At 51.8% G+C, this 24,731-nt stretch overlaps 7 protein-coding genes across 7 annotated transcripts; 4 read left to right on the top strand and 3 right to left on the bottom strand.

Annotated features, from left to right (window-relative positions):
- Window positions 1-199: 199 nt before the first annotated feature.
- HER10_EVM0009177 (uncharacterized protein) lies at window positions 200-4,365 on the top strand (the record flags this gene model as incomplete). Its single annotated transcript, XM_035478676.1, has 2 exons — window positions 200-820; window positions 889-4,365. 2 exons carry the CDS (start codon window positions 200-202, stop codon window positions 4,363-4,365), a joined length of 4,098 nt encoding a protein of 1,365 aa, XP_035334245.1.
- A 24-nt stretch (window positions 4,366-4,389) lies between these two features.
- HER10_EVM0007261 (vacuolar protein sorting-associated protein 62) lies at window positions 4,390-6,107 on the bottom strand (the record flags this gene model as incomplete). The annotated part of the gene is made up of 4 exons (XM_035476820.1): window positions 5,804-6,107; window positions 5,169-5,713; window positions 5,064-5,113; window positions 4,390-5,008 (listed from the first exon to the last, which is right to left on the bottom strand). Exons 1-4 carry the CDS (start codon window positions 5,943-5,945, stop codon window positions 4,390-4,392), a joined length of 1,356 nt encoding a protein of 451 aa, XP_035334103.1. The 5' UTR covers window positions 5,946-6,107.
- Window positions 6,108-8,310: 2,203 nt separating this feature from the next.
- Window positions 8,311-11,100, top strand: HER10_EVM0001927 (uncharacterized protein). The gene is made up of 10 exons (XM_035471659.1): window positions 8,311-8,441; window positions 8,524-8,881; window positions 9,042-9,202; window positions 9,263-9,397; window positions 9,463-9,584; window positions 9,702-10,094; window positions 10,157-10,351; window positions 10,411-10,503; window positions 10,567-10,751; window positions 10,788-11,100. The coding sequence occupies exons 1-10, from the start codon at window positions 8,404-8,406 to the stop codon at window positions 10,971-10,973; spliced, it is 1,866 nt and encodes a 621-aa protein (XP_035333764.1). The 5' UTR covers window positions 8,311-8,403; the 3' UTR covers window positions 10,974-11,100.
- A 174-nt stretch (window positions 11,101-11,274) lies between these two features.
- HER10_EVM0007307 (major facilitator superfamily transporter) lies at window positions 11,275-13,433 on the bottom strand (the record flags this gene model as incomplete). Its single annotated transcript, XM_035476866.1, has 7 exons — window positions 13,127-13,433; window positions 12,842-13,042; window positions 12,405-12,766; window positions 12,237-12,335; window positions 11,994-12,186; window positions 11,348-11,919; window positions 11,275-11,292 (listed from the first exon to the last, which is right to left on the bottom strand). The coding sequence occupies exons 1-7, from the start codon at window positions 13,239-13,241 to the stop codon at window positions 11,275-11,277; spliced, it is 1,560 nt and encodes a 519-aa protein (XP_035334107.1). The 5' UTR covers window positions 13,242-13,433.
- Window positions 13,434-14,612: 1,179 nt separating this feature from the next.
- HER10_EVM0001644 (uncharacterized protein) lies at window positions 14,613-16,518 on the bottom strand. The gene has a single exon (XM_035471386.1). It carries the CDS (start codon window positions 16,409-16,411, stop codon window positions 14,630-14,632), a length of 1,782 nt encoding a protein of 593 aa, XP_035333738.1. The 5' UTR covers window positions 16,412-16,518; the 3' UTR covers window positions 14,613-14,629.
- Window positions 16,519-17,482: 964 nt separating this feature from the next.
- Window positions 17,483-19,641, top strand: HER10_EVM0002181 (uncharacterized protein; the record flags this gene model as incomplete). The annotated part of the gene is made up of 3 exons (XM_035471905.1): window positions 17,483-17,874; window positions 17,991-18,426; window positions 18,484-19,641. 3 exons carry the CDS (start codon window positions 17,483-17,485, stop codon window positions 19,639-19,641), a joined length of 1,986 nt encoding a protein of 661 aa, XP_035333775.1.
- Window positions 19,642-24,056: 4,415 nt separating this feature from the next.
- Window positions 24,057-24,593, top strand: HER10_EVM0009855 (cell wall protein; the record flags this gene model as incomplete). Its single annotated transcript, XM_035479327.1, has 1 exon — window positions 24,057-24,593. The coding sequence occupies one exon, from the start codon at window positions 24,057-24,059 to the stop codon at window positions 24,591-24,593; it is 537 nt and encodes a 178-aa protein (XP_035334298.1).
- Window positions 24,594-24,731: the final 138 nt, after the last annotated feature.

Below are 24,731 nucleotides of genomic sequence, written 5' to 3'. Positions count from 1 at the left end.
TTGGTTGCCTTTTTCATACAGATGCGCAGTCTTCCAGGTTGTTCTTGTCCCCCCCCCTCATCTAGCTATCCCATCGTCTGTCTCTCCTTCTCCCAACTCATCTCATAAGACGCAAGACATCTTTTCCCCCAACATACACCAGATTTGTTCCGGTGCCGTCTTTCGACGAGGTCTGCGCAATCGCTAGAACCTCAAAGAAATGAAGTCACTGACTTTATTCGAGAGGCTGAGACGCAAGGGGAGAGTGAAGAATGACGCTGTAGTGGCGAACCCTGGATTGTCCTCAATCGCATCCTCGAATGCTTCTCTGATCAATCCAAGTCAGGCCTCTGTCCATTCGCGTCTGCTTGAGAAACCTACAATACCAGCCGGTGTGGAAACCCAAGTTGACAGCACCAGAGACACCACTCCAACAAAGTTATCTTCGACACAACCTGAACACACCAGCTCGGCCTTGACAAATCTTTGGAAGAAGGCAACTGAAGCTCTACAGAATGATCCTGATCCAGTCAAGAGGGATCTCGTCAAGCATTATGCTGAGATACTAGCTTCAGAGCTCTGCGAGCCTAGAGATAGTCCCGAAGCTCAAGATCCGGGTCATCTTAAACACGAAGAAGTCGCCGAGAGCTTGAATGTGAAGGTGGAGGAGCTGAGCCAAGAGCGGTTGACCATTTCCATTGGAAGTCGTGAGCTTGCCATTGAGCCCATGTTTAAAAATGTGTCGAAACACATCGTCGCCGCAAGGGATCTCATCAGCAGTGCTGCTGGTGCTGAGCCTCACGCCGCTCTTGCATGCGCTGGTGGACTGGTTATCCTTACAGTTCGTTCTAGCCCCCCAATATGCACGAAGTAGTCGATTTCTATGCTGCAAAACTAACTTCCAAGCAGTTCCTAGTCCGTCCCATAGAGCAGAGAGAACATATCCTCCGAGGTCTCGAACTGACCTCTTCTCTTATCTGCCGATACTTTGCCATGGAGCAGGTCTACCGCTCGAGGGCACGCCTCGAGAGTCTATCAGCGGAGTCGGCCAGAAAGCTTGAACTGGACTTGGAAAAGAATTTAATCAATCTTTACACGAATACCATAGAGTTCCAGGCCAGAGCATTATGTTACCTTCACCGAAGCCGATCAACTCGGTTTATCAGAGACATGTTCAGAGGCAATACGTGGAAGGACCTCGTTGAAGAGATCGAAAGGCTCGATGCCAACTGCCGAGCTGTCGCAAACCTCATTACCGATGAAAAGATTCTCACATTTCTAGAATCTCATTCTCGGAAAGTTGAACAAGCAATAATCAATGTCAATACGCCACAAACCGTCTCATTCGATCTTATGCGAAGAAGGACAGAGCTTCTGCGAAATCTGTACGCCTGCCCTTACCGCGATCGAAAAGATATCAATCCAGAAAGAGCACCAGGGACTTGCGAGTGGTTCACTGAGCATGAATACTTTCGCGATTGGATGTCTGCAGCGGACTCGAGGATCTTGCGAGTTTCGGCAGATCCTGGCTGCGGCAAGTCAGTGCTCTCGAAATACTTGGTAGATGATGTTCTTCCAAGTACCTCGGTCCGAACGACTTGCTACTTCTTTTTCAAAGACGACTTTGAGGATCAGAAACGTGCTTCCATTGCTATGCGTTGCATTCTGCGACAGATCTTCGAGCAAACCCCCGACTTGATGGACGAGGAGACTGTGACAAAGTTCGAGGCGGCCGGCAACAACTTATCTGACTCGTTTCCAAGTCTCTTCGAGATACTACTTGAGATCTCCATAAGAGTCGAGACTGAGTTAATTTGCCTTTTCGATGCTCTTGATGAATGCAACGCCCAGGATTGTCGACAGATCACGTCTGCACTGACAAAATTCTACATGAAGCCCAATGAGGGAAGCCGCCTTAAGTTCATCATCACGTCTAGGCCATATATCCAGATTCAGCGAAGCCTACAAAAGCTTGAGACATCAACACCGACTATTCATTTAAGGGGCGACGATGAGTCGCAACTGAAAAGGATCTCCGGCGAGATTGGCGTCGTCATTCGTCACAGAGTAAAAAGTATTGCCGAAGTTCAACTACTGGAACCTCATGAAGTTGAGTTACTGGAGCAAAGCTTGTCGAACTCAGACCACCGAACATATCTATGGGTCAAGCTCGCACTGGATTTCGTTGAAAACCGCCTCGAGTCTCCAACGAAAGAATCTATTCAAAGTGTCTTGAGTAGCGTGCCCGAAAAACTAGATGGATTATACGAAAAGATTCTCGATCGAAGTCCAAACAAGGAACAAGCCCGAAAGGTTCTACAAATCATCATTGGGGCGTTTAAGCCATTGACCCTAGAAGAAATGTCGACAGCATTGTGCATCAAAAAGGAGCACAAGAGCCTTTCGGAGATTCGCGGAGAACCAGCCACTCGAAATCGGTCGTATTTGAGACAAGTTTGCGGCCTATTCGTGACTATTGTTGGTGGCAGGGTTTACCTCCTCCACGAAACTGCAAGAACGTTCCTTACTAAGGGTTCTGAGCAGGTGGGATTTGATAGGAATGCCGAATGGCCTAAGATGACTTGGCTACACTCCATTACACTACGAGAGTCATCTATCGTCATGGCGAAGGCATGCGTTTGGCTCCTTTGTATCAGAAACGCTGCAATATCCAGAGGGGAACACACAGTGGCTTTGAGCTGGGACAGGACTGACGAGAGTTGGGTCCACTTTGAGAGGTACGCTGTGTGGTACGGGCTTGATCACTTCAAGGCGCTTGAGGGTGAGGATTTCGATTCATTTGCAGACGAAGTAGTATATCTCTGTAAATCAGACGTCCCTGGGGTCAAATCCTCTTTTCTAGATCGGCACGTAGTCCGCGCATACCACCACCCAAAAGGTCGTTTCGACACAGGATTCGACAGCCTAGCATCAGATTGCGTGTACATTGGCAACGCGAGAGAATGTCCCTTGTTCAACATAATCATCAATAAGTTCGACTGGGCGGCCTCCAAACTGTTAACTGAGGACCCTAAGGCTGGACGACGGGTTGACTGGAAAGGAACGACCGCATTATGGTGGGCAGCTTGGGCTGGGCAGGCACATACTGTGCGTCTTCTCCTTGCATATTACGAGGACGTTGAATATGGAGATATCGCACTCAACGGTGGTCACAGTACGCCTCTGTCAGTAGCGATAGCCCATAAGCACAACGATGCGGCGCATGCTTTGCTGCAGGACCCGAGAACAAGCCTCACCACTCGTTGTTATATACGCCGGAATTGGACACCGATACATTACGCCATCGCAGCACATAACCTGGAATTCGTCGAAATTCTCCTTGCCGACAAACGACCTTTTATCGGCTGGACCTCAGCTGACTTTGCCGACTTGGTGACACATTCCATCAAGTGGGGTAATTTGGAGACTATTGACTTCCTCTTGAGCGACAAACGGTTTGACTTCGGTTCTTCAGATTCAAAGACTTGGCGAACTCAGTTTTGTCACCTTGCAAATCCAATGGACAATAATGAACTCCGTCCGAGCTTTCCGGAGAATGATCGCCTTGACCTGATGGAATATCTTGTGGAAACTCTTCAAGTTGACTTCGCCAAGAGCGATCGTGGTGGTAGGTCTCCCGTCAGTTGGGCGGCGAGCAGACCCGAGAATGTCGAAACTCTGTCCTATCTACTGTACGATCTCGAGCTTGAAGCGGATGGACTTGATAAGCAGAATCGGAGTCCGTTGTCTTACAGCGCAGAAATCTACTGCTGCGAAAATATCAATAGCCTGCTGGAGACCGAAGCAGTCAACATCAACTCGATTGATAATCGAGGCCGGACTCCACTTATGATGGCAACACAAGTTCAGTTTCGTGCAAAAGTCACAAGGCGTCCTCTGTCTGAGAAAAAAGTCAAAATGACAAAGAAGAAGGCAAGCAAGGCCACATTGCTTTTACTGGATTACGGCGCGGACTTTACTCTCCGAGACATGTATGGGAGAACAGCCTTGATATACGCGGCCATGTATGGCCTAGCGGAGGCCGTTAAAGCTCTGATTGAGTTTGGAGCAGAAGTCAACGCCCAAGACATCCTTGGTCGCACAGCGTTGAGTTATGCGGCCGAGGAATGGCATGATGACGTTATAGGGTACTTACTCAATGCGCGCGCGGACGCAAACCTGTGCGATAACCAAAACAGACCACCTTGCTGGTGGGCGAAACGGCCTGATCGATATGCCCGAGCCAATTCCAAGAAGTACGTTTTCCCATGGAGGCTGGAGGATGTGGCTCGTATTGTCAAGCTTCTGGAAGGTAGCTGTGACGGAAACACGGATGATAGGTCCCATTCAAATCAGGACTCGTACACGGGCATCCAAAATGGTTGATCAATGTAGAGCAAGTCTATCGTCTCAATGTCGCTTAGTAAACTTGGATGGTTTATCCACATCTTCCTCGTCAGTTGAAGACAGCAGTGCTTCATCTTCCAGAGCCCAGTCGTCTAGTGGTATATCCTCCGCCTGTAACCTCGTATACTTCCTGTTTCTATACTTCTTCACAGCCACGACTGCCCCAATGACAGCTCCCGATAGCACTGCGATGATCAGCCCCATGAAGACCCATCTCCTCCATCCTCTCAGGCAACACGGGTATAAGGACATGTAAATGCCGACGCCCCACTCCATCCATCCCATTTTGCGCCTCTGGTCTGGCTTCAAGCCCTTTCGGACAAGATGCTTGTGTCGTGGGCCAGTCGGGCCAGACTCAAACCTCTTAAGACCGAACTTCGGGACGATCTCCTGGCGGGGATCGGACGCTGGGTACGCTATGTCTCCCCATCGACCGGAGTAGTAGAAGAAGGATGTCAAGTTCGAGGAAGGTGCTGGAGCTGGGGATGAATCGGCTGGTGGATCTAGTCTGGTGACCGTGAAGGATTCTTTATCGAAGTGGTAGAAATATGCTGAGAGAATGGGGTCCCATCTTCTTCCTTCGTCGCAGTAGTCGACCAAGACAGAGTTGTGTATTTGATTCCTAATTAATGGGTTAGTCTAGTCCTTGTGTTCACTTAAGAAAACACAAAACTTACCCCCTGGTTGGATAATTGGCATGCGATCCGCGTGCGCTATACACAATAGGCTTTCCAAAGTTAGCATATCTCCTTGTCATTGACTGAGAGACTAGGGCCACTAACCCTCCCGTCGGTCTTTGTGAGAGCCGAATCGTCCCACTTGAAAGAGGCGCCATCGACGTGCTGACTGTAGTAGATTCCTGTCGGTTTCCCATCTCTGAAGCGAATCATGTTATGCTCCCAGTCCCCAACATGATCACCGAAGTGCATCCCTGACTGCGCCTTCTCGCCCTTGACCATCCGGTTGAATGGTTCTAAAACTTGGCTGATGTTCATGCCCTCGTTGAATGAGTAGAAGTAGAAGTAAAAAGCATCCAGGTCTCGCTCTCCCTTCTCGACGAGAACCACAACGCATGGTGTGGCATTGCTGATCCTGCCATCGGCGTCGGGAATGGCACCATGAATCCATTCCGGGTAGCTCAGTGGATCATCCTTCGAGGTCAGAGCTACTTCGTCTCCAAAATTGTTGAGTGACTCCAAGTTGTCCAGGTCGAGAGTTGGGATATCCGGAATAGTCTTTCCGTCTAGTGCCGGGGAAGTGTGTTGGATGTGCGTCAAGAGGTCGCTAGGCATGTATGGGTCGTCAGAGTGAAGCCAGATGAGAGGCGCTACATGTCATATTAGATCTCTCTCGAACTCGAACGCCAACCATAGCTTTCCAAGGTAATATGCCAGCATCGAATACCTGACTGACTTACCGTGCTGGATGACGTAATCGGGACACCGGAGATCCGCGCCGATCCCCGGCCCGGCGATGGTGGAGCATATCAAGAAGCCGATGAGGAGACAGATTCGCTGCGTTGAGAATGCCTGCTTGAAAGCAGGCGCTGAAGCAGCCATCTCATACACAACTTCTTTGAATATTGATAGAGAATTTTGGAGAAGATGTGCAGTTGTTTATCGCAAAACTCAAAAGTGTCAGACATCCTGTGCTTATTCAGCAAATGCATGCATGCACGCCATCGAAGGCAGCAACAGTGTTGGGCGGGAACCTCGGGATCCGGGAGCTGCCCGGAAGGTTCGGAGTGGAGCCAAGCGCTGCTGGCCCCTCCTTTGCTATGTCCGTCTTGATATCCGTCCAACCGTTTATTCTCCACTATGGGTGCTCTTACTACGCATCACGGATTCCCGCGGCATTTGGTTCCGGGGATGAGCAATTTGGCGGGAGGGTAGTGGGGTTATGTCACGTAATAGCATTCCTTCTCTCTTCTTTCTTCGAAATTCGAGTTAAGATCGTTTTGCGGGTGGTGGCTGGCGGGTATTGCGTTGAACGGAGAACATGAGATGTTTTACTTCCAAGCTTTGATGCATCAAGATCCCTTGGCGCTTAGGGCAATTCCGAGCTGCTCGTTGTTATTGGTATGCAAGTCCTTTGGCTTTCTTAGAATCTTGCGATGCGTGTACGGGTATCAGAATTCGTGTCTTCATTGGCTTAAGACTTCATAAGGCAGGTTTATTGCCCTTGAATGAGGCCTCGTGCCGCATGGAGATACTCATCGACTCATGTAGTCGGCGATGTCGTTTTCGTTAACCTCAATTGACTCATCAATGTGCATGCGTATGGATGCAAGGCAGGAAGCTATTCAGGCCATACTCCAGGTAGAGCAGACTTTTCGGTATCGCTAGTTTCGCGGTATATATATCTATAAGCGGCTATCAACATATACGGAATTACTTCTTAGATCGATGATAGCATACCTAGCGTTTGTGCTTGTCGTATTGATACGAAAATCAGATGTAAGTTGACTTAGCTTCCCGGCCGCGAACTTTGAAAGGTTGTAAAGACGACAATGAAGTTAAACTAGTCGTTACCGAGACCGAAGGTCTAAAAAGGTGGTAGTAGAGTATTACTGAAGAACGTTTCATCCGATCACACAGAATGAGATGAAGACTTGCAAATCGGCGAATTGCGTATGTCGATCAATTGTTCCTAGAATCCAGCTGCCGTCTGGGCAATGGTGCCTGACAAGTCTACATCGATAAGCTTTGGATTATCTAGGATGTTCCACTTTGAAACTTGCCTATTTTCCTTCAATAAGGTAGTTCTTCTAGGTGACATTAAAGTTAAAGATGGCTCAGTACTTATTCAAACTTCATTTCTTACCAAACTGCGAAGGACTTCACAACACTGTGTGCCATGCGCTCTCGGCATGTGGGGTGATACAGGCTGCAAGATCCTGCCGTACAAGCCTCACTGTAAATAACCAAAAGGATAGAGCCTTCTGGTGCTATTCAGGCGGAGATCGCCGTCCATCACCCAACCCTACCGAATTCAGCCTTGGCAAACTTGGAGAGTATTTGTCTGGCTTGTCTCACCCTTCCCAGGCTGTCTGACTGTGTGACAGTGACAGTACTACTAAATAAGAACTTTGGTGCGTGCGGTCAGATCCCGGGGCGTCCCCAGATTCGACCCCGGTCGTACAAGGCGTCTTTCCGGAGGGTGCGCCACATACGCTTGCTCAAAGTCCCAACGTGGTAGCAATCGTCATCCCACTCCCACCATCCCTCATAGAACAAAAGGATCGACATATTATTGGCTGAAGAGAGCTTCCCAAACATTTCTGCTCAATTGACATTCCGGTACTTTGTCGCAGACCAAGCTTCTCTAAGCTTTTCCCGCTACAGGAGGAAGAGACATCCCCTCATGTGCCACGCGACCAACGAGAGCAAGGTGAACTACTCCCTCAATGGCCAGACGGACAGGCCATTGCAGCTTTTTACAGCATAAGCTGCATTAAATAGCATGTCGCGCCTGTTGTGACCCCGCATAAGTTCGAAGGGAGCTGTAGCAGCGTTAGGCCGATTCGGGGCGCTCGCATCTCAATTCCCTAAGATTAGAGGCGTCGCCAGCCAAACCTGATGGCCTGGCTAGCCAGGCTTTGTTTCAATGACTTTGCTTCACTGGTCTGCCTCAGTGGCCGGGATGCAATGGGAGATGTTGCAATGATGTACAACTCATACGACCATGCCCGTTCACTACCCTCCCTCTCGAAAGTATGCCCTCCCGTTGTGTCCTTGCTCCCACCAACCCAACCAACACCCCGGCTACGTGCTCAGCCGACGCCCGCTACCTTGAAATACATGCTGTTGATGAGACAGGGTGATTCAGATGACAGGGACGGCCCCTCAGACGTTGGACGGGTAATTCTGGATATTTAATCTGAACCCCCTCCCTTCGGACGGCTTGAAGCTGTCGAGCGGCACGGTGCAACTGCCTCACTCACGGCAGCCACTTTCTCGAGCGCACAGCTTCATTCCAGCCTTGTACAGGAATTCTTCATCGTAAATCACGTCCATCATGGCGGAACCAGAGAAGAGAATCGAGACGGAATCACCGTACGTAGCATCCAGCCTAGCCTGACCGCACCCACCATTCCCGCGTAAAGTTTCTCCGCGACGCAACTTACACAAGCTCCAGGATCCATAAAGACGGCGTCGAGCACCACGACGAACGCAAAAAGTCCATCGCGGAACTCACCCAGAACCTCGAGGGCGAGATCAAGAACCCCCTCAAAGGCATCCCCAAAGCACAACTCCTCGAGCAGGTAACAGCATACCACAAAAAGCACGACCTGCCCGAAGACATCCTCCCGCTGCTGAAAAAGGGCGCCCTCGTCGCGCAGAACCCGGCGCTCTTCGAGTCCATCGAGGAGCTCGACGAAGCCGAGAGGGACGCGCTGCGCCAGGAGGTGACGCACCGTTGGAAGCACCCCTGGGCTCTGTATTACACCATCATTCTCAATTCTATCGCGGCGGCTATCCAAGGATGGGACCAGGTAAGCCAAGCAACGGTCGAATCCTTCGCTCACCCCCTCACCATGCCATGTCCATCTTCTTCCCCTCTTGTTACCCATTATCCACCTTTTCCCGCTCGGGTTCCCCGCAAATTCCACATGATCTCCCGGGAGCTTAGCTTTCCTAACGGCGCTGCACCAGACCGGGTCTAATGGCGCCAATTTGTCGTTTCCCACTGCGCTCGGCATCCCTGACACGGCGGGTTCGTCCTGCGGGCCGGTCGCCAACGAGGGCGATTGCGCGAAGAACAGCTGGATTATCGGCCTTGTGAATTCCATGCCTTACATCACGATCTGTCTGTTGTGAGTATAGGATTGTGCAGCATAAGACGAGTGAGAGATGTACTGATTGATTGCGAACAGTGCTGGCTGGATCTCGGATCCTCTCAATGATTTACTCGGTCGACGAGGTGTTATCTTCATCGCTGCCATCTTTTCGCTGCTTGCGCCCTTTGGTATGGCTGTATCGCAGACATGGGGACAGCTCGCAGCTTGCAGGTAAGATAGAACCCCCAATTCAACGCCCACCCGCGACATCGTGATACTAACTGTTGTATGCACAGAATGTTGCTTGGCATCGGCATGGGTTTGAAAGAAGTCACAGTCCCCGTCTTCTCCGCCGAAAACTCCCCCACTCTTATCCGTGGCGGCTTGGTAATGTCTTGGCAGGTCTGGACTGCGTTCGGTGAGCCTCAATCACAAGCCCCCCCTTCCCAAGCAACACCAAGAAATCTTGACTCTCGCCGATCTCTTGGTGGTTTGCTTGGCATACTACCGTTCAAGAATGCTAATCCCTAGCAAGGTATCTTCCTTGGCACATGCGCCAACCTCATCGTCGGTAAGACGGGCGACATTGCTTGGCGCCTCCAATTCGGCTCCGCCTTCATCCCGGCCGTCCCGCTCGTCATCGGAACCTACTTCTGCCCCGAGTCGCCTCGATGGTACCTCAAGAAGGGTAGGCATCTCAAGGCGTGGGGATCGCTGAAGCGCTTGCGTAATACGGAGCTCCAGGCGGCGAGGGATCTGTACTACATCCACTCGCTTCTGGAGTACGAGGAGACTATGATCAAGGAGTCTGGGCTCAAGGTCACGAGCAACATGTTCACGCGCTTTGTTGAGTTGTTCACAATTGCTCGGATTAGGCGCGCGACGTGGGCTTCTGGTATTGTCATGATTGCGCAGCAGATGTGTGGAAGTGGGTGCTACCCAAAGATGGCCATAATTCACAAGGCACAGAGGACTAACATGCTTTTCCAGTCAACATCATTTCGTTCTACAGCGCGACCATCTTTAAGCAGAGTGGTATTAGCGACTACACCGCACTCTGGGCCAGTTTCGGCTTTGGTCTGATCAACTTCACCTTCGCCTGGCCAGCCGTTTGGACGATTGATACGTTTGGTCGGAGAACTCTCTTGTTGTTCACATTCCCAAACATGTTTTGGACTCTTCTCAGTACGTCGTGTCTTCATGCGAACAAGTAGTTGCGTATGAGTGCTAACATGGTCATGTAGCTGCTGGACTCTGCTACCTCATCAGCGACAGTACCGCTCGAATCGCCGCCGTCGCGACGTTCGTCTACCTCTTTGCAGCATTCTATTCCCCAGGTAAGCAATTTCCAAACCTCACCATTGCTAAATCGTACGAAGCCCACTAACACCTCAGAACAGGCGAGGGCCCTGTCCCCTTCATGTACTCCGCCGAAGTCTTCCCCCTCTCCCACCGCGAAATCGGCATGTCCTGGGCCGTGGCAACCAACAACTTCTGGGCGTCCGTGCTCTCCCTCACCTTGCCGCGTATGCTGATCGCCATGACATCCACCGGTGTGTTTTGCTTTTACGCGGGTCTGAACCTCGTCGCCCTCGCGCTCATCTTCCTGTTCGTGCCGGAGACGAAGCAAAAGTCGCTCGAGGAGCTTGATTACGTCTTTGGCGTGCCGGAGCGGAAGCACGCTGCGTACCAGGTCAAGACTGTGTTGCCTTGGTGGATTAAGAGGTGGGTCTTCCAGAAGAAGGGGGCGAAGTGTCCTGATTTGTATCATGATGAGAACTCGGAGGGGGTGCCTCGTGGGGAGTAGGTTGTTATCTAGCGAGGGGAACTTCGATGATTATTCGTACGGTGGGTTACCGTCTGGGAGGATTGTGGGTTCAAGAGTGTGGCAGATGTGCCATCTCGACATTGGTCAGGGGATAGTTGTGCAAGGATGTAATGTTGGTGAACGTCTATCATGTCTTCGTTGGTATACTGTGGTGGGATTCGTACTATACCCTTCGTTACCGTTACTCTACTTTCTACCCTCAATGTATCGTTTCATTATGATCTCTTTGACGCAAAAGAAGCCCCAATCCATTGAACTGTGTTTTTTTCCCAAAGGTATTCTAGAGTGTGTAACGGAACTGCAGATCTGACGTTAGTAAAAATACCACAACGAACCACATCGAAAGTACTCACGTAAGGGTTCTCAAAATCAGTATAGTCCTGCTCCCCAAGCTCCTTACCCCTCTTCGCCCTCTCCTCCACTGTCAACCCATCAACAGCCATAGCAGCATCCCTCTGCTTATTCCTACTCACCAACACAAACCGCCACGTCAAGATCAACGCAAACTGAATCCCAAAGCAAATCGCGCACCCAATCGTTCCAGGGGTATACTTTGGCGCATCCTGCGCCTTGAAGACCTGGCTGCCGACCATGTTGCCCACGCAGTACCCGACAAAGGTGAAGCTAGAGGTCATGGTGCGCTTGGTGCGGCCGGCGATGTTGCTCGGGATCAGGGTCCAGGCGAGGAAGAGGCCGAGGACGAAGGGCACGGTGATGAAGTAGCAGCCCCATTTGGTCCACTTGATTGCCGGGTCGTTGGGGAGGAGGGACATGCCGAGGAAGCCTGCGAAGGGGGGCAGGACGGAGGTTGCCATGATCCAGAGGCGGAGGTTGGCTTTTTTGCTGGTGAGGAGGCCGACGCCGATGAAGATTATGACGGACATTACAGAGCGGGGGATGTCGATGAGGATGGTCTGGAGGTTGTCTGTAGGGGAAAAAAGTTCAGCATGGATTGTGGTATCATGTAGCTTAAGAGAGAAGATTTGGTGAAAGACATACTGAAGCCAAAGGAAGTCATGATGATGCTGCCAAAGGTAGTGAGACCACCGTTGGGGACGGAGCTCAGGAAGGCATTCACGCCAGCGAACCAGAAGATGGGGTCGCGGCAGCATTCGCCAACCTGCTTCCACTTCCACCCCTTGATGGCGGTGCGATCGTGGCCGGTATTGTTTGAGATGATGCGGGCGCTCGCCTAGGATGCGTCAGTAGGGGACATGTTGAGAGATACAAGAGGTTTCTTACCATGTCCTTCTCAGCCTGCGTCAACCACCTCACCTCGGACGGCGTGCCGAGGAGGAAGAGGCAGAGGCATCCAATGGCAGTTGTCAAGCTGCCCAAGAACTAAAATGCATGTTAGCAATGCGGTCCCCAACCGTCTTTGAGAGGTACACCAGGCCTCGAGCAACTCACAAACGAAATATACCGCCACGGCTGAGCCCCCTCCTTATGCTGCGTCGACGCGCCGATAGCGTACATGATGAGCGAGGCAATCACACCAAACCCAGCATTCGCGCTCTGAAAGACAAGAGACCGTGACGCATGCTCGCGCGTCTTGTACCACGTGCCGACCAGCAACATGAAGCCGGGCGAGATGCAGCACTCGAAGGCGCCCTGCAGCGCGCGGAGGACGATGAGGTGGGTGAAGTTCTGGGCGAAGCCGATGCAGAGGACGATGATGCCCCAGCAGATCATGTAGACGGAGAGGGTGCGGCCCATTTTGTAGCGTTGGAGGACGATGTTGCTTGGGAATTCGAAGCACATGTATGTGATGTCTGCATTGTGGAGGGGGTTTCGTTAGAATCATGTTGTTTGTGGAGATGAAGGTCGTGATGTGTGATGGAACGTACAGAAGATTGTTGTGAGCCAGCTGTACTCTTGGCCCTTGAGTCCTGTGTCTTGACGGAGACCAAAGATGGCTTGGGTACCGAGCGCCGTCTTGTCGGTTTGCTGGATGCCGTAGCATATCCACATGAGGGGGAGGAGGTACTTGTCGACCTTTCTCTTGAGCTTGTGGTATTCCTCCTTTGTGTACTGGCCTTCCACGGCGACTGTATCATTATCGTTAGCATCAGAGGTCTTTCGGCCTGCGATATAGCCCGTCGTGGGCAGCGACAGAAAGATGTAAATCTCACCGAGATCGGTCTCGCCATTGCGCTCGCTGGTGGTGTCGGATTGGTCCTGGTCCGAGACGATTGCAATCTTCTTTTCATCCACGGCGGGCGCCTCAATATCTTGAGGAGAGGCCATGTTCGCGATGGTTCACCGGGGCGAGAACCTCGAGGTTGGAGGGGCAGGAGAGAAAGATTAGAATTCACGACGAAATCTCGACGAGGCGATCAAGGCTTCTTTCACATTGGCTTGCCTGCTACGACCTAAGAGATGGCCATAGCTTGTCGGCTTGCCTGGAGGAACGAACATTATATGAGCATCAATGCGACGGTGCTATTGCGCCTGTGCAGTAGATACGGATATCGGCTGTCAATATCGACTGCCGAAGTGCAACGTAACCCCCCTCCCTGAGTTCCCTCCAGTCGAAGAGTCGAGATAAGGATTCCCGCGGAGAGGGTAGAGCAAGGCAGAGAGAGAAGATCTAGAGGGTCGATCGCTTCCATTGAGCGCAAAATAGCCGACCGCGTGGCTAATCCTGGTGGGAACTACCGCAGTACGGCAACCAACACGGAAAGTGACAGGGTGATTTGATGCATGATGGCCCTGTGATTCTGCATCGGACGATGGGTAGCGTGGGTCTTTGAAAGCAGTTTGTATTTGTCCAATTGCATCTTCAACGTCCGGTCAAAATAGACTGTACGTCTGACTAACGACGATAAGACACCAATGAAGAGAAGGATATCTCTGACGACGAGAGTTTGGAGGCGAAAAGATTACCGTCGCGTCGGGTAATGATACTCGATGCTGGAGGGGGGAGAGCGAGACAAGACAGGGATGTGGCTATGATGTTCCATCGAACACGCCGCGAAGCCGCATCGCATGTTTGCCGACGAGCTGACGACCCGGGAAGGATGTTGATAGGAGGCGGGGGTTGTGGTGGTCAAGAAGTTGAGATGCGGGATGATAAGGCGGGAGCAGAGCAGAGCGGGGCCAAGCCCGATGTTGGTGTTCACCCTTGCCGGCGAATTGTCCGAAAGGCCGGATCTTGAACTTTGGTCGATATAATGCGCCCCTGTGCCTCGCTGGAAAGAGAGTCGACCAAGAGGCCAAGAGATCCAAACGGCTTGGTCAACTGACGGATCTTTTCCGGGCGCCAAGCTATTTACATGTACTTTGACGGAGTTTTTGATATCCCTCCCCTGCTATTCCCTGAATCCCTGAATCTTCTCCCATCGGGAGGCGGGGGAAGCCGGGGTTGTCTTATCTTACCTATCTTACCCCAACTGCGAGCAAGGGGAGGGGGAGAGGAGCCGAATGATAACAGATTGTGATCAGATTCCGTGCTCTGTTTGCAGCGGGAGGCCGAGTTGCCAATGGTGAAAGGTAGAGTTACTGTACTGTTTATCTGAATTAGCCTATCCACGTTCAGGTCTCAGTCGGACATTGAAGTGGCCAGGACAGGTGAATTTCAAGACATTGTGATTCTATAGATGCTTTGCTATGCATTTGCCGTCCCTGTTCATGCTCTACACAGCCTTGGAAGCGCGCGACTTGTTATCGCGATGGCGCCTCTCCTTGGCCGCCGATTTCCTGCGCTTCATCCACGACTGGTTGAGGTCTCTCCTGTTCTCCCAGAACCACTTTTGAAAGTCACCGCCAGGCCCGCTGCTGCCCTCGGGGTCGGCATTTCGCTCCGCGTTCAACGTCGCCTCAATCTCCTCGCGGGTCTCTTCGTCGTCCTCCTCTTCCTCTTCGCCTTCGTGGCCAATAGCCCAGAAGGGCTTCGTGTGGTTCGGGTGCGCTGTGTCGGGCGTGGGTGCAGCGCTTCTAACGTTGCGCCACTCGACGTCTTGTGCGGTGAACGGGGTCATGGGCATTTGGCTGGATGCTACGACGTCATCCTCTTCTTCGATATCATCGCCGCCGCCACCGAAGAAGCTGAAAGGTTGAGCTTCTTCGGCGGGCTGGGTAGTCTCCTTGCCGTCCTGCTTGGGGCGCTTGTAGAGAGCTTCCAAGGGGTGGACCTGGGCCGGGGTTGATGGTGGTATCTTGATGGTAAGACTGGCGTTGGAAGCGGCAGATCTGGGCCGCGATGCATCAGCAGCTTTGATTGCGGACAGTGGACTGTCAAAGTTGGCAGGGACAGAAGTCTTTATAGTTTCGACAACTATCTCCTCGTCCGAGTCGGAGCTATCGTCATCGGACGATGATGAGTCGCTGCTAGTATCTTCCTCATCTGCAGCCTTTGGCGTTTGCTTTGCAGGTGTCACTGGTGCCGCCTTGACGTTTGGCGTAGTCTTGACCTTTTCCGTGACCTTGGCCGGCTCTGGCTCCTCATCTGAGCTATCGTCTGAAGAAGTGTCCTCGTCAGACGATGTTCCGCTGCTGCTCGTCGTATCATCATCCACAGGCGGCGGCGTAGGAGCCTTGACCTTCTTCGGTGGCTTGGGACTCTTGGATTCGGGGACAGGTGCCGTGGCCGTTCTCCTAGTCTTGGATGATTCAATCAGGTTCCCTTGGGTGTCAACCCATCCTTTCCCTTCAACAAACTCGGTTGTGAGGTTCTCGGTCGGCGCAGGTTTCGCTGCCTTGAGGAAAGTAGGGAACTTTGTCGTCTTCTCGAATTCGTGGATAACCACCTCCTTGGCCTTCTTCCTACGTTTCTTGCGATCGCCTTCGTCCTCGGGATCGGCAGCCGCCGGGAGCTGCTTGGAGGGCAGCTTGGTCTTGAGAAGACACTCCTCCCTGTCCGTGTACTTTGAGCGCTCTTCGCGCTTCTTTGTCTTGTCCTTCTTTTCCTTCTTCTCTCCCTTTTCCTTTTTGCTCTTCTTCTCCCTTATCTTGGCCTCCTCGGGAACGGTCCAACCCCGCTTGACCTTGCGATCGCGAAGCTCAACGCCCTCAAGGACATTCTCGTCACGCTTCTGCCTCTTCCTCTCCTCCTTTTCCTTGGACGACTTCTTTCGCTTCTTGCCAGTCTCTTCGCTCTCGGCCACAGGCATGTAGTCCTCGGCGGGGCGGGCCTTATCGATGCGCATCTTGGAGCCCTTCAGCACGGCGCCGTTCAGCCTCTTCTTGATCTTCTCAGCGTCCGCCTCGGGCACGTCGACGAAGCCGTAGCGCTTGTCGGGGAAGGTTTCGATGGTGTGGAAAGAGATATTTCGGGCGTTTGGCAAGATCGCAGCTGGAATAACGACTTTCAAGAGGTCCTGGTCGAAAGGAGAGATGTGCAACCTCGTGTAGGCGCTGCTGGTGTCGGTAGGCCCAGCAGGATCAGAAGCAGTCGGAGCAGCACTCGGGAGCATCATTAGATATTACCGTACCGCAGGGAGAGAGAGAGCCGTAAAGGAGCAAACTTGGGACGCTGATTGAGCGTCGTTGCCCGTCCAAAAAAAGAATGAATGGCAGCGGGAGCTTCACGGACTCTAAAAAAAAAAAAAAAAGTAGGTAAACTCCTTTGCTAGAGGATTTTGCCGATCCCCTCGAAAACCCTTTGCCTTTGTGTTGCGCAGGGATTTCAATTGGTCCAGAGTATTTTCCACCAGGGGCCGTGCTCACGTGCCAGCACTGTGCAGTGGCACGGTGACCCCACATCTACCTGCTTATGTCATCTCACTTCCGTTCGTCTCATCTCATTCCTTCTGTGATATTCTCACCAACAACTCACTGAGTATGTATATAAGTCCCTTCGAATCCATTCCGATCACCGCCTTCCTAGGTCGGTTGGTCAGGTCAAACTGGCTGGGTGGTGGAATGGTCAAAGGTTAACAATTGTCGCCAGAGCCTACTCGATTGGCTACGAGTTCGAGTCCGCAAACGATCCCAGCGTGAGCACCAAGAGATGTAGCCACACCGGTGGTGAACTCTTTTTGAACATCACAGCTTTGAGCTAACTCATATGACTGATCCCTATCGCATTTAACCATTTGCAAAGAAAAAGGATACCTATTTCTTATCGACATCCAATCCGTTTGAGAATGAGGTGCCAAGGAGCCCTGAACTGGCCTCTGGGCGGCGACTGCCCACGGTGACACTCGCGTAGCTCCTTCCAGCGTGACGACTGAACATGCTCTCCGAATGTGGAAGCTGCGATAGGCTGCTCTTTCACATGTTGTTGAGCACCGTGATTCAAGGTTCCCACGCGAACCTCGTCTCCTATAGCGTCCACCTTCGACCTACCTTAACCTCTGTACGGCTTCATCCACGACAATAATCCTAGCAAACAACGTCTGACCGTAAATCGATGACAACCAGGGGCGTTTCTTTCTTCTCTTCTCGGAGCATTTGCTTGCCTATTCCTCTTTTTGACCCTTCGTGTTATTCCATATTTGTCGTATGACTTTGCTCCATTCTCTTGCTAGCCTTCGGCCAATTTCAACATGAACGGCCCTTCGGAATTCGATGACGAAGAGTTTCGCACCGCACCATCGACTCGAGAACACAGTCTATCCGTCAATAGATCTCCAATTGTGACTCAGCTACCAGGTGTATTCGTTCCCTCATGCCACAATGGCACCGTCATCTATCCGACCACTACGCAGAGAGACCCAAATCTCGCCCGCCGTCCATCCATCGTGCCCCCGGGCCCGCCCACTACCCTAGACTGCAGCTTGCTCAGTAATGGAGATGTCGAAACCATGATGTGGGCTCCTCAAGCTAGTCCGGTTTTCCGGCGGCCATCAAGATGCATGAGCATGGATCAGACTAGAACTCAAACCCATAGCCACTGTCTGCCCCCGTTCGCTGGAGAGGCAGTCGCCAAGGGGAATCTGTCAGGTATTTTAGGTCAAGGCATGATTTGTTAAGGCACCTCATAGTCTGATTGCTAATCAACGTCGCCGCAGGAAACGAGTGTCTTGCCGGCGAGTCTCAGAACTCATCATCAAGGACAACGAACCACAGATCACGTCCAGTCTCGACCTCCAAGCTTCAACATGGCCCCACGACGATGCCCATACGAGGCCGACGCGATATTCCAGGCAGCCACAGCTCCATCAATGCTCGTCATGGCCGACACTCATCCCGATCCGAGCATCTCTCCGACACTCCGAGAAGGTCTGGTCCCAATATTTGGGGAAAGCCCAATACCTTGATGCAGCAAATCATGGGAAAGGTACGGGTTCGTCTTGCTGGTCAACGAAGAACGACGAATATCTCTCCAAGCGACACCGATGGAGGGACACCATGCAACCAAGCCTCATGCCAGTACGTCCTCACTGATGATCAAGTACAAGACGTCGTGGAGATTGTTTTCAAAGAAATTTGCAAGCACAATACAACCATGGAGGATGCTATCAAAACCCAGCAAGCAACTAATACTGTGGTCGAAACAAAACTGGCTAGGAAGCCAAGCTTCCTCAAGACTGCCATTGAGCTATAGTCTACTCGTGCAGCTGATACAGCGACCACCATCAACGAACCCGAGACCTCCTTCTTTAATCGAAGCGCCATTAATGGTCAGGTGCGGTCAAGAAGTGTGTCTCGACCGGCACCCATCACCACGATTGTCTCACGCGACAGTATCACTGATATACGCTGGCTCGCCAATACGCTGGCAGAACAATCTGGTCAGGCCCGGGGACCGGCTTCGGATGCCCCCGAAGTACCAACGTCTGCCGTGTGCCAGACCAACTCTTCCAAGTTTACTGTGTCTAGCATTATTGAGGCACTCTGTCGGGCTTCTGATTCTGATGGAGTATCGGATTCCTCTGATTTCCATGGGTTCTCGCTCGGTTCTCAGCTCGTAGGTGAATTGGATCGTCAAAAGGAAAACGTCAAAGAATCCAGCGTCGATGACGAAGCTTCTTCAATCACTTCATTCCCTAGCCTGCCACTGCGACACTGCACGGATGAGTGGCTGATCACCCCGGCTAGTCTTGCCACTCTCGAACATGAAGATAAAGACAAGTTCAACATGTATCATTTGGGAATTGACGCGAGACTTGGCAGTGTCGCAGCCAGCAGTAAGGACTCACCTCATAGAGATTCCGAACATCCTACAAGCCACGAGGTAGATCTTCCCTTGGATGATCCTGCGAGTGTCAAAACCAAACCCTCTCACCGAGGCTCCGAGGGCTTGTCAGACTCGCACGCATGCAGCGAGAACAAGGCATCAGGCCAATTAGCCAAGAATCCCAGGCGGCGCTCTGCTCATTTCGCAGAGCCTTTGGTACAAGACACTCGCAAAGCAGAGCCAGGATTCATGCAGCAGATCACGCGAAAGATCAGTTCTGTGTTTCAGAGTTCACCAAGTAGTAGCCGTACAACCCGCGCACCAGCGCCATCCGAAGTTGAAAATGAGGTTACCGGAAAGGCTGCCGGAGAACTTGGTGCAAGCCGACTAGCTGCGGGAACTGGCGGTCCTGGTGTGGATTGCCTCTCAGAGCCGGAGCCCGACGCCGTCTATCAGGCTATGGTGCTATCCAAGCCTACGAAAGACAAGAAGCAACGCCGTAGCACTTGTTCTGAAGACTACATTCCCCACGCGTGCGTGGATGATCTGAGCACGTCGGGAATGCCCTCACCCAATATCCAGTAAGCCACGGAGGCAATTCATAGAAAGAGGATGTCAGAAACACGAATGAGTACCCTAGAATCCATAGACCTTAGTCCATCAATACGGCAATCATCTCTCTATTTCTAAGACTTTTGAGCAACTTGAAGTCGACGAGGTAGTCAGTAAGTGCAAGAGCTACTACTAACGTACATGGCTCAGACTCGCCCCACAACGTACAAAATTTGGAAGAACTCAAGATGACAAAAAGGTCAAATCTTTTGAAGCAGTCTTGAGGCTCACCGTCATGAACCCTCAAATCGGGCACGAAGTAAACTTCAACGAGTCCAAATCAACTCAATTTCACTCCAACATCAAAAACGATGCCTGACGATCAAACATGGCAAAATATCTGGACACTGTGGGAATTGAACCCACGACCTTTCACAGATTGCGCAACTGAAGCTCACGATGTAGCTCAGACGTAGATGCGAAGCGAAAATCATACCCCTAGACCAAGCGCCCGATTATTGATGCATGTCGGGGCCCGGATGAGGAGATATGGATGCATTCGGATAGTCAGAATGGGTCTCTGTGGAACTCTCGGTGGAGAGGACATGCGGTGTGCGGGAAGAGTTGTGTGCCGGTTATCGTCGGCAAAGGCGTTGATAAGTAGTCGGCCGGTTGTGGAGAGTAAAGTTCACGATGAGTGTGAGTAATGGCGAAGAAGGGCATCTGTACGGGGTTTTGGCACCTGGGAGTTATGGAATGGAGAATGAATTGACGGCCTGCAAACTTTTGAGAGTTATGTTTGTGGGGAGTCGGGACAAACTCTTGCAATGATTAGCGACGGTTGAAGGTTTACTGAAAAGCATAACAAAAGAGAGGCTTAAACTCGCGGTAGGACTTATTGGAAGCCCCAAATCCTTGGTATCCCTCAAAACCGGTTTTTGGTATTATGGGAGTAGACTTCAACTAGTGAGTTCGCATGCCGATGCGTGTTGTTGGAGCGTAATTTATCTGACAGTCCCCTCATTTCCTCTCTTGGGACTGTATTCACTTTGTACCCTGGGCTCGCAACATGAACTTTGACTCTTTGCGACTGCTGCCGCTGTTTGTTCGCCTTGCTTATGGATCAACCGTACTCTTATGAAAATCGCGGCTTTACGATTAATCTTGATAAGCACAGGAAAGGTAAATGCAAGCTCTTAACTCGGTAAGATGACTGGTATTTTCGGCATTATTCAAGCTGTCAAAAGTAGCCCGTTGAAAAGGCAGAAGGCAGCAAAACACTCCACTCTGCAGAGACCACTCTTAGTGCACCGTTTCCTGTCATGTTGTATTATGAACTGCTTCTTGCACCTCACATATCCATGCAGGCTTCGAAGTTGGAACTAAGGTAGTCGACAAAGTTGCCCCTTGGTGCAGAGCAACGCATCCATTGAACTTCTGGGGAGAAACTCCCGTCATCCAGTCACCTCTTTATTCGTAAACCTTTGTGTCTGAAGACCCAGGACCGGGGTCGAGAATATTTCTGCCCAGTTTCCGGCTGGCAGGTCCTGGTCCCGACAGAGCTGATTTGATTGGTCGCGTGGTTCACCCGCTTCATCAACCTCCACACGCCAGACAACGCGACTCGGAGGCTGTGTCAGATAGTGTGGATGTGTCTCTTGGGACAGTTCCGTGCTTCTCTGCGGCGGCAGAAACACCTATCAGGGACCATCTTTCGGGTCCAGAAGTTGCGGCCCAGTTGCTGTGCGAATGCGATGATTCAGAACCTGCAGCCGCTTTTCATGAGTTGACTCGCCTGTCTTGCCTGAGGATGGATGCAATCAGTTCGATGTCGGTTTCCTCTGACCCATCCTTGCGGTCGAAAGCTCCTCAAGAGAAGGAAGACTGAAAGTTTAGGTGAGATGACTCTAGGCCAAGGTAGGGGAAAATGAAAACACCCAAGAACATGGGGTCAGGCCGATTTTGATTTTCGGAACGTCCGAGAGCCGTTTGATATCGACCTGTCAGAACGGGTGCAAGATCGGAAAGGTCAAGCTCGGAAAGCTCCAGCGCAGGGTGTTTGGTTCAGTTGACACGACTCGCTGGGCAGATAACGTCAAAATTCTCGCGTCACCGGAAGGGGAGAAGGTTAGAAGCCTGGGCGGCGGCGTTACAGTTTGGGTGATGGGCAGCTTGGGTACAATTTCCTCTTTCGTCCATATGGCTACAGCGTTAAAACGGAGAAGATAAGGCTGGGTGCAGTCAGCCTCATGATGTGAGCCCTCTGCTCTTCATCGGCCCGATTCACTGCCTTTCTGGGAGGCAAGAGGTTCTTTGAAAGAATGACCCGATGGCTCTCCCGACGGGAGGCCATCAGTGACAGTCCCCCGACGGGGATTTGTTAGTGACAAGTGGGTTTATTGGGCGATAAATCTTGAGGCCAACATGATATTCAACCATTTGGCTGCTTCACAATTGTCAATACTCCCCCAGCTCAGAGAGAACTGAGCTATCAGCGCTGTGGACAAGCTCGTATCACTTATTGGCTTCGAGAAATACCTCCGAGCGCATGTCAGAACTAGACCCTTTCGACACGTCACTCCTTGGCCAGCGGTCGGAGCACTTGGCCAAGACATCGCTTTCTCATAAGTTCAGCAAGAACAGCAGGATGGATCACAATTCTATCAAGCGAAGTGCAGAGAATCAACTACAGTTTACCATTTCTTGCCATATAAGCTGTGCTACAGTTTTCAAATGCAAGGGGCCTTGCAAGCCATCCGATCCGAGCCGTTTGTTTGACACTAAAAGTCGTCTAGCTCGTGTGGGAAAGGCCGTCTAATATGACCACAATTGTGGAAGATGAAGATCCGGGGGAAAACACCTTCGATATTTCCACATTGTGTGCATAACTGCGAGGGCTAAGGGGAAGCCAAGACTCACGAAGCCTGCATGAGTGGCGCCGTCTCTGCAGGCTTCTTCACACATTCTAGCATGAGACTACCCGTCTAGGCTGGTGTGATGTCCTGCAGGCTGCAAGGCCTCCTGATCTACAAACCGTTCGCCGACAATAAGCTTTTCGATACCCGTGCCGGTTGATCTTCCAAGCCGCATATGGCTCTTCATAGGGCGCAGAACAAATGCCGGTCCCCCTTGCCTGATGGGAAGGGAAGGCTACCCGATCCAAGCGTACATACCAAGCCTACCCTAATGAGGTAATAAATGGGATGTCCGGAACAGAGCCGTTGAAAGCCCACTTCTAAGGCCGGCAGACCGTTTGAACATATATCAGGTGAGTCGACCCCGTCAAGACCACCTGTTGCTGGGCTGCCAGCTTGTCAAGGCAATTAAGCGAGTGCGAATGGGCAGGGCTGAGAGTTCCAAACCGGCAACCGGCAGCTTGGCGGGACGCTACACCCATTTCCCATTTCTTGACAGGCGCAGCCAACAATCACGAGCGTCATAATCGTGAAGGCTTGCCGAGGGACCATCCGGTCAGGTTTTTTCTGGCAGTTTGGCAGCTTGCTGGCGTTTAGTTGACATGACTACTCAATGACTGGCTAATTGGGCGCTTTGGTGAATTGCGATTGGCGCATCACCAACACAACTCTGTTGGGTGTTTCGACTGAACGACGGCCGGTCCGCGCAACAAAGCGTTTCAGCTTTGATACTAAAACCATACTGGCTCCAAAGTCCAACGGCTTGCCTGGGCTGATCATCGTCGTGCCTGTGCTTCCCCTTGGAGGAACAGACATTACCCATGGGGGTAAACGCTAGGAAAGTTCCGAGAGGCTTGAGTTCATTGGCTCACCCCGCAGTTCACCAAGCACCCCGTTCATGAGCTTATCGCGATAGTTCTCTGGAAGCCAGATGTAGGGCCAACGGCGGCTCAGCGAGCCCACTCAACCTCCCCCCATGATGCCGGGTTGATCCTTCGAGATCGACATGTCATCCCACGCATCAGGAGCAATCCACAACTCGGATGAGTTATAACGCTTCCCTCCCTCCTAGACAGTGGCGGTTGGTGGGCGCCCGGAGCCGGTTTGTGGCTACAGCTACATGGACGCAAGCGTGTCAAGCCGTCCCAAGCAAGTACCATTTTAGGACCCCCATGCGGTCAGGGTGAACCACCAAGAACCTCCTTTGCGTCTCATAACCCAAAGAGGAAGGCTGAAGGAGAAAAGTAGTTGTAGACCACACACATTCAACACAGGAAAGCTTCACCGCCCCCCACTGTGTCCCGAAATGGAAAGTGATGGGAGAAAACAAACGCTGAATAGGCCTTGGGTAGTCTACCCCAGATATTGATAAAATTGAACTAAGAGCCGCACACCATTTTCGATTTTGGTTTGGAAGTCGTTGTCGTTCTCTCCACTATTCAAGCTCATCTCTGCCTATCAACGATCTCCGAATCCTGTATTCCATCAAACGTCCCCTTTTAGTACTATCTTAATATCTTCACTTTTTCGAAAATGCTCGGCTTCCAGGTTCTTCTCGTCGCCCTCCAGGCGTGGGCGATCACCGCTGCTCCTCTCCTCGTCGCTCGCCAAAAGGATACCATCACCACCGCTCTCGGCATGGTCCAGACCTCTCTCCAGAAGCTCGACACCGCCGTCAAGGGAATCTCCGCCAACGACGCCAACTCTGTGGCTCCTGTTCTGACCGCGGCTCAAGGTTCTCAAGATGCTCTCACAAAGGCCACATCCATGATCGACGGTGCCGACAGCGTTGGTCTCTTTGGCGCACTTGGCCTCCAGCAGACTGCCGGCGACCTCGTCACGCAGGTCCAGACTACCCTCGGCGACCTCTCGCAGAAGAAACCCGTGTTCGATCAGCTCGGTGTCAGTTCCGTCGTCAAGGATGCTCTTATGCAACAAAAGACTGGCAGTGGCGCGCTCGGTGACACCCTACTCGGCAAGGTCCCTGCCATCGCCCGCCCGATTGCGCAACAGAGCACTGGTCAACTTGCGGAGGCTTTGGATAGCGCTATTGCGACGTTCTCAGCATAGAGGAGCAGGATCAGTATGACGGCCGTGCTGGGTATCGCGGCGAGAAATACGGGTTCTGGTGGACTGGGGGAGACGTGGACGGTGAAAGAGATTGTCACTATGATACGTGCAAGGAAATCGTGGGTAGGGGGGGTGAGG

This window comes from Colletotrichum scovillei (genome assembly GCF_011075155.1).
Source record: "Colletotrichum scovillei strain TJNH1 chromosome Unknown Contig00005, whole genome shotgun sequence".
NCBI lineage: Eukaryota > Fungi > Ascomycota > Sordariomycetes > Glomerellales > Glomerellaceae > Colletotrichum > Colletotrichum scovillei.
This window is presented reverse-complemented; position numbering and strand designations above follow the sequence as displayed.

Excerpts from the sequence above, each read along its gene's own strand:
- HER10_EVM0001927 (XM_035471659.1), top strand. The coding sequence starts at position 8,404 with ATGGCGGAACCAGAGAAGAGAATCGAGACGGAATCACC. Across the intron at positions 8,882-9,041 it reads CTATCCAAGGATGGGACCAG|ACCGGGTCTAATGGCGCCAA; the intron begins GTAAGCCAAGCA and ends GCGCTGCACCAG. Across the intron at positions 9,585-9,701 it reads GCAGGTCTGGACTGCGTTCG|GTATCTTCCTTGGCACATGC; the intron begins GTGAGCCTCAAT and ends ATCCCTAGCAAG.
- HER10_EVM0001644 (XM_035471386.1), bottom strand. The coding sequence starts at position 16,411 with ATGATGCTCCCGAGTGCTGCTCCGACTGCTTCTGATCCTGCTGGGCCT.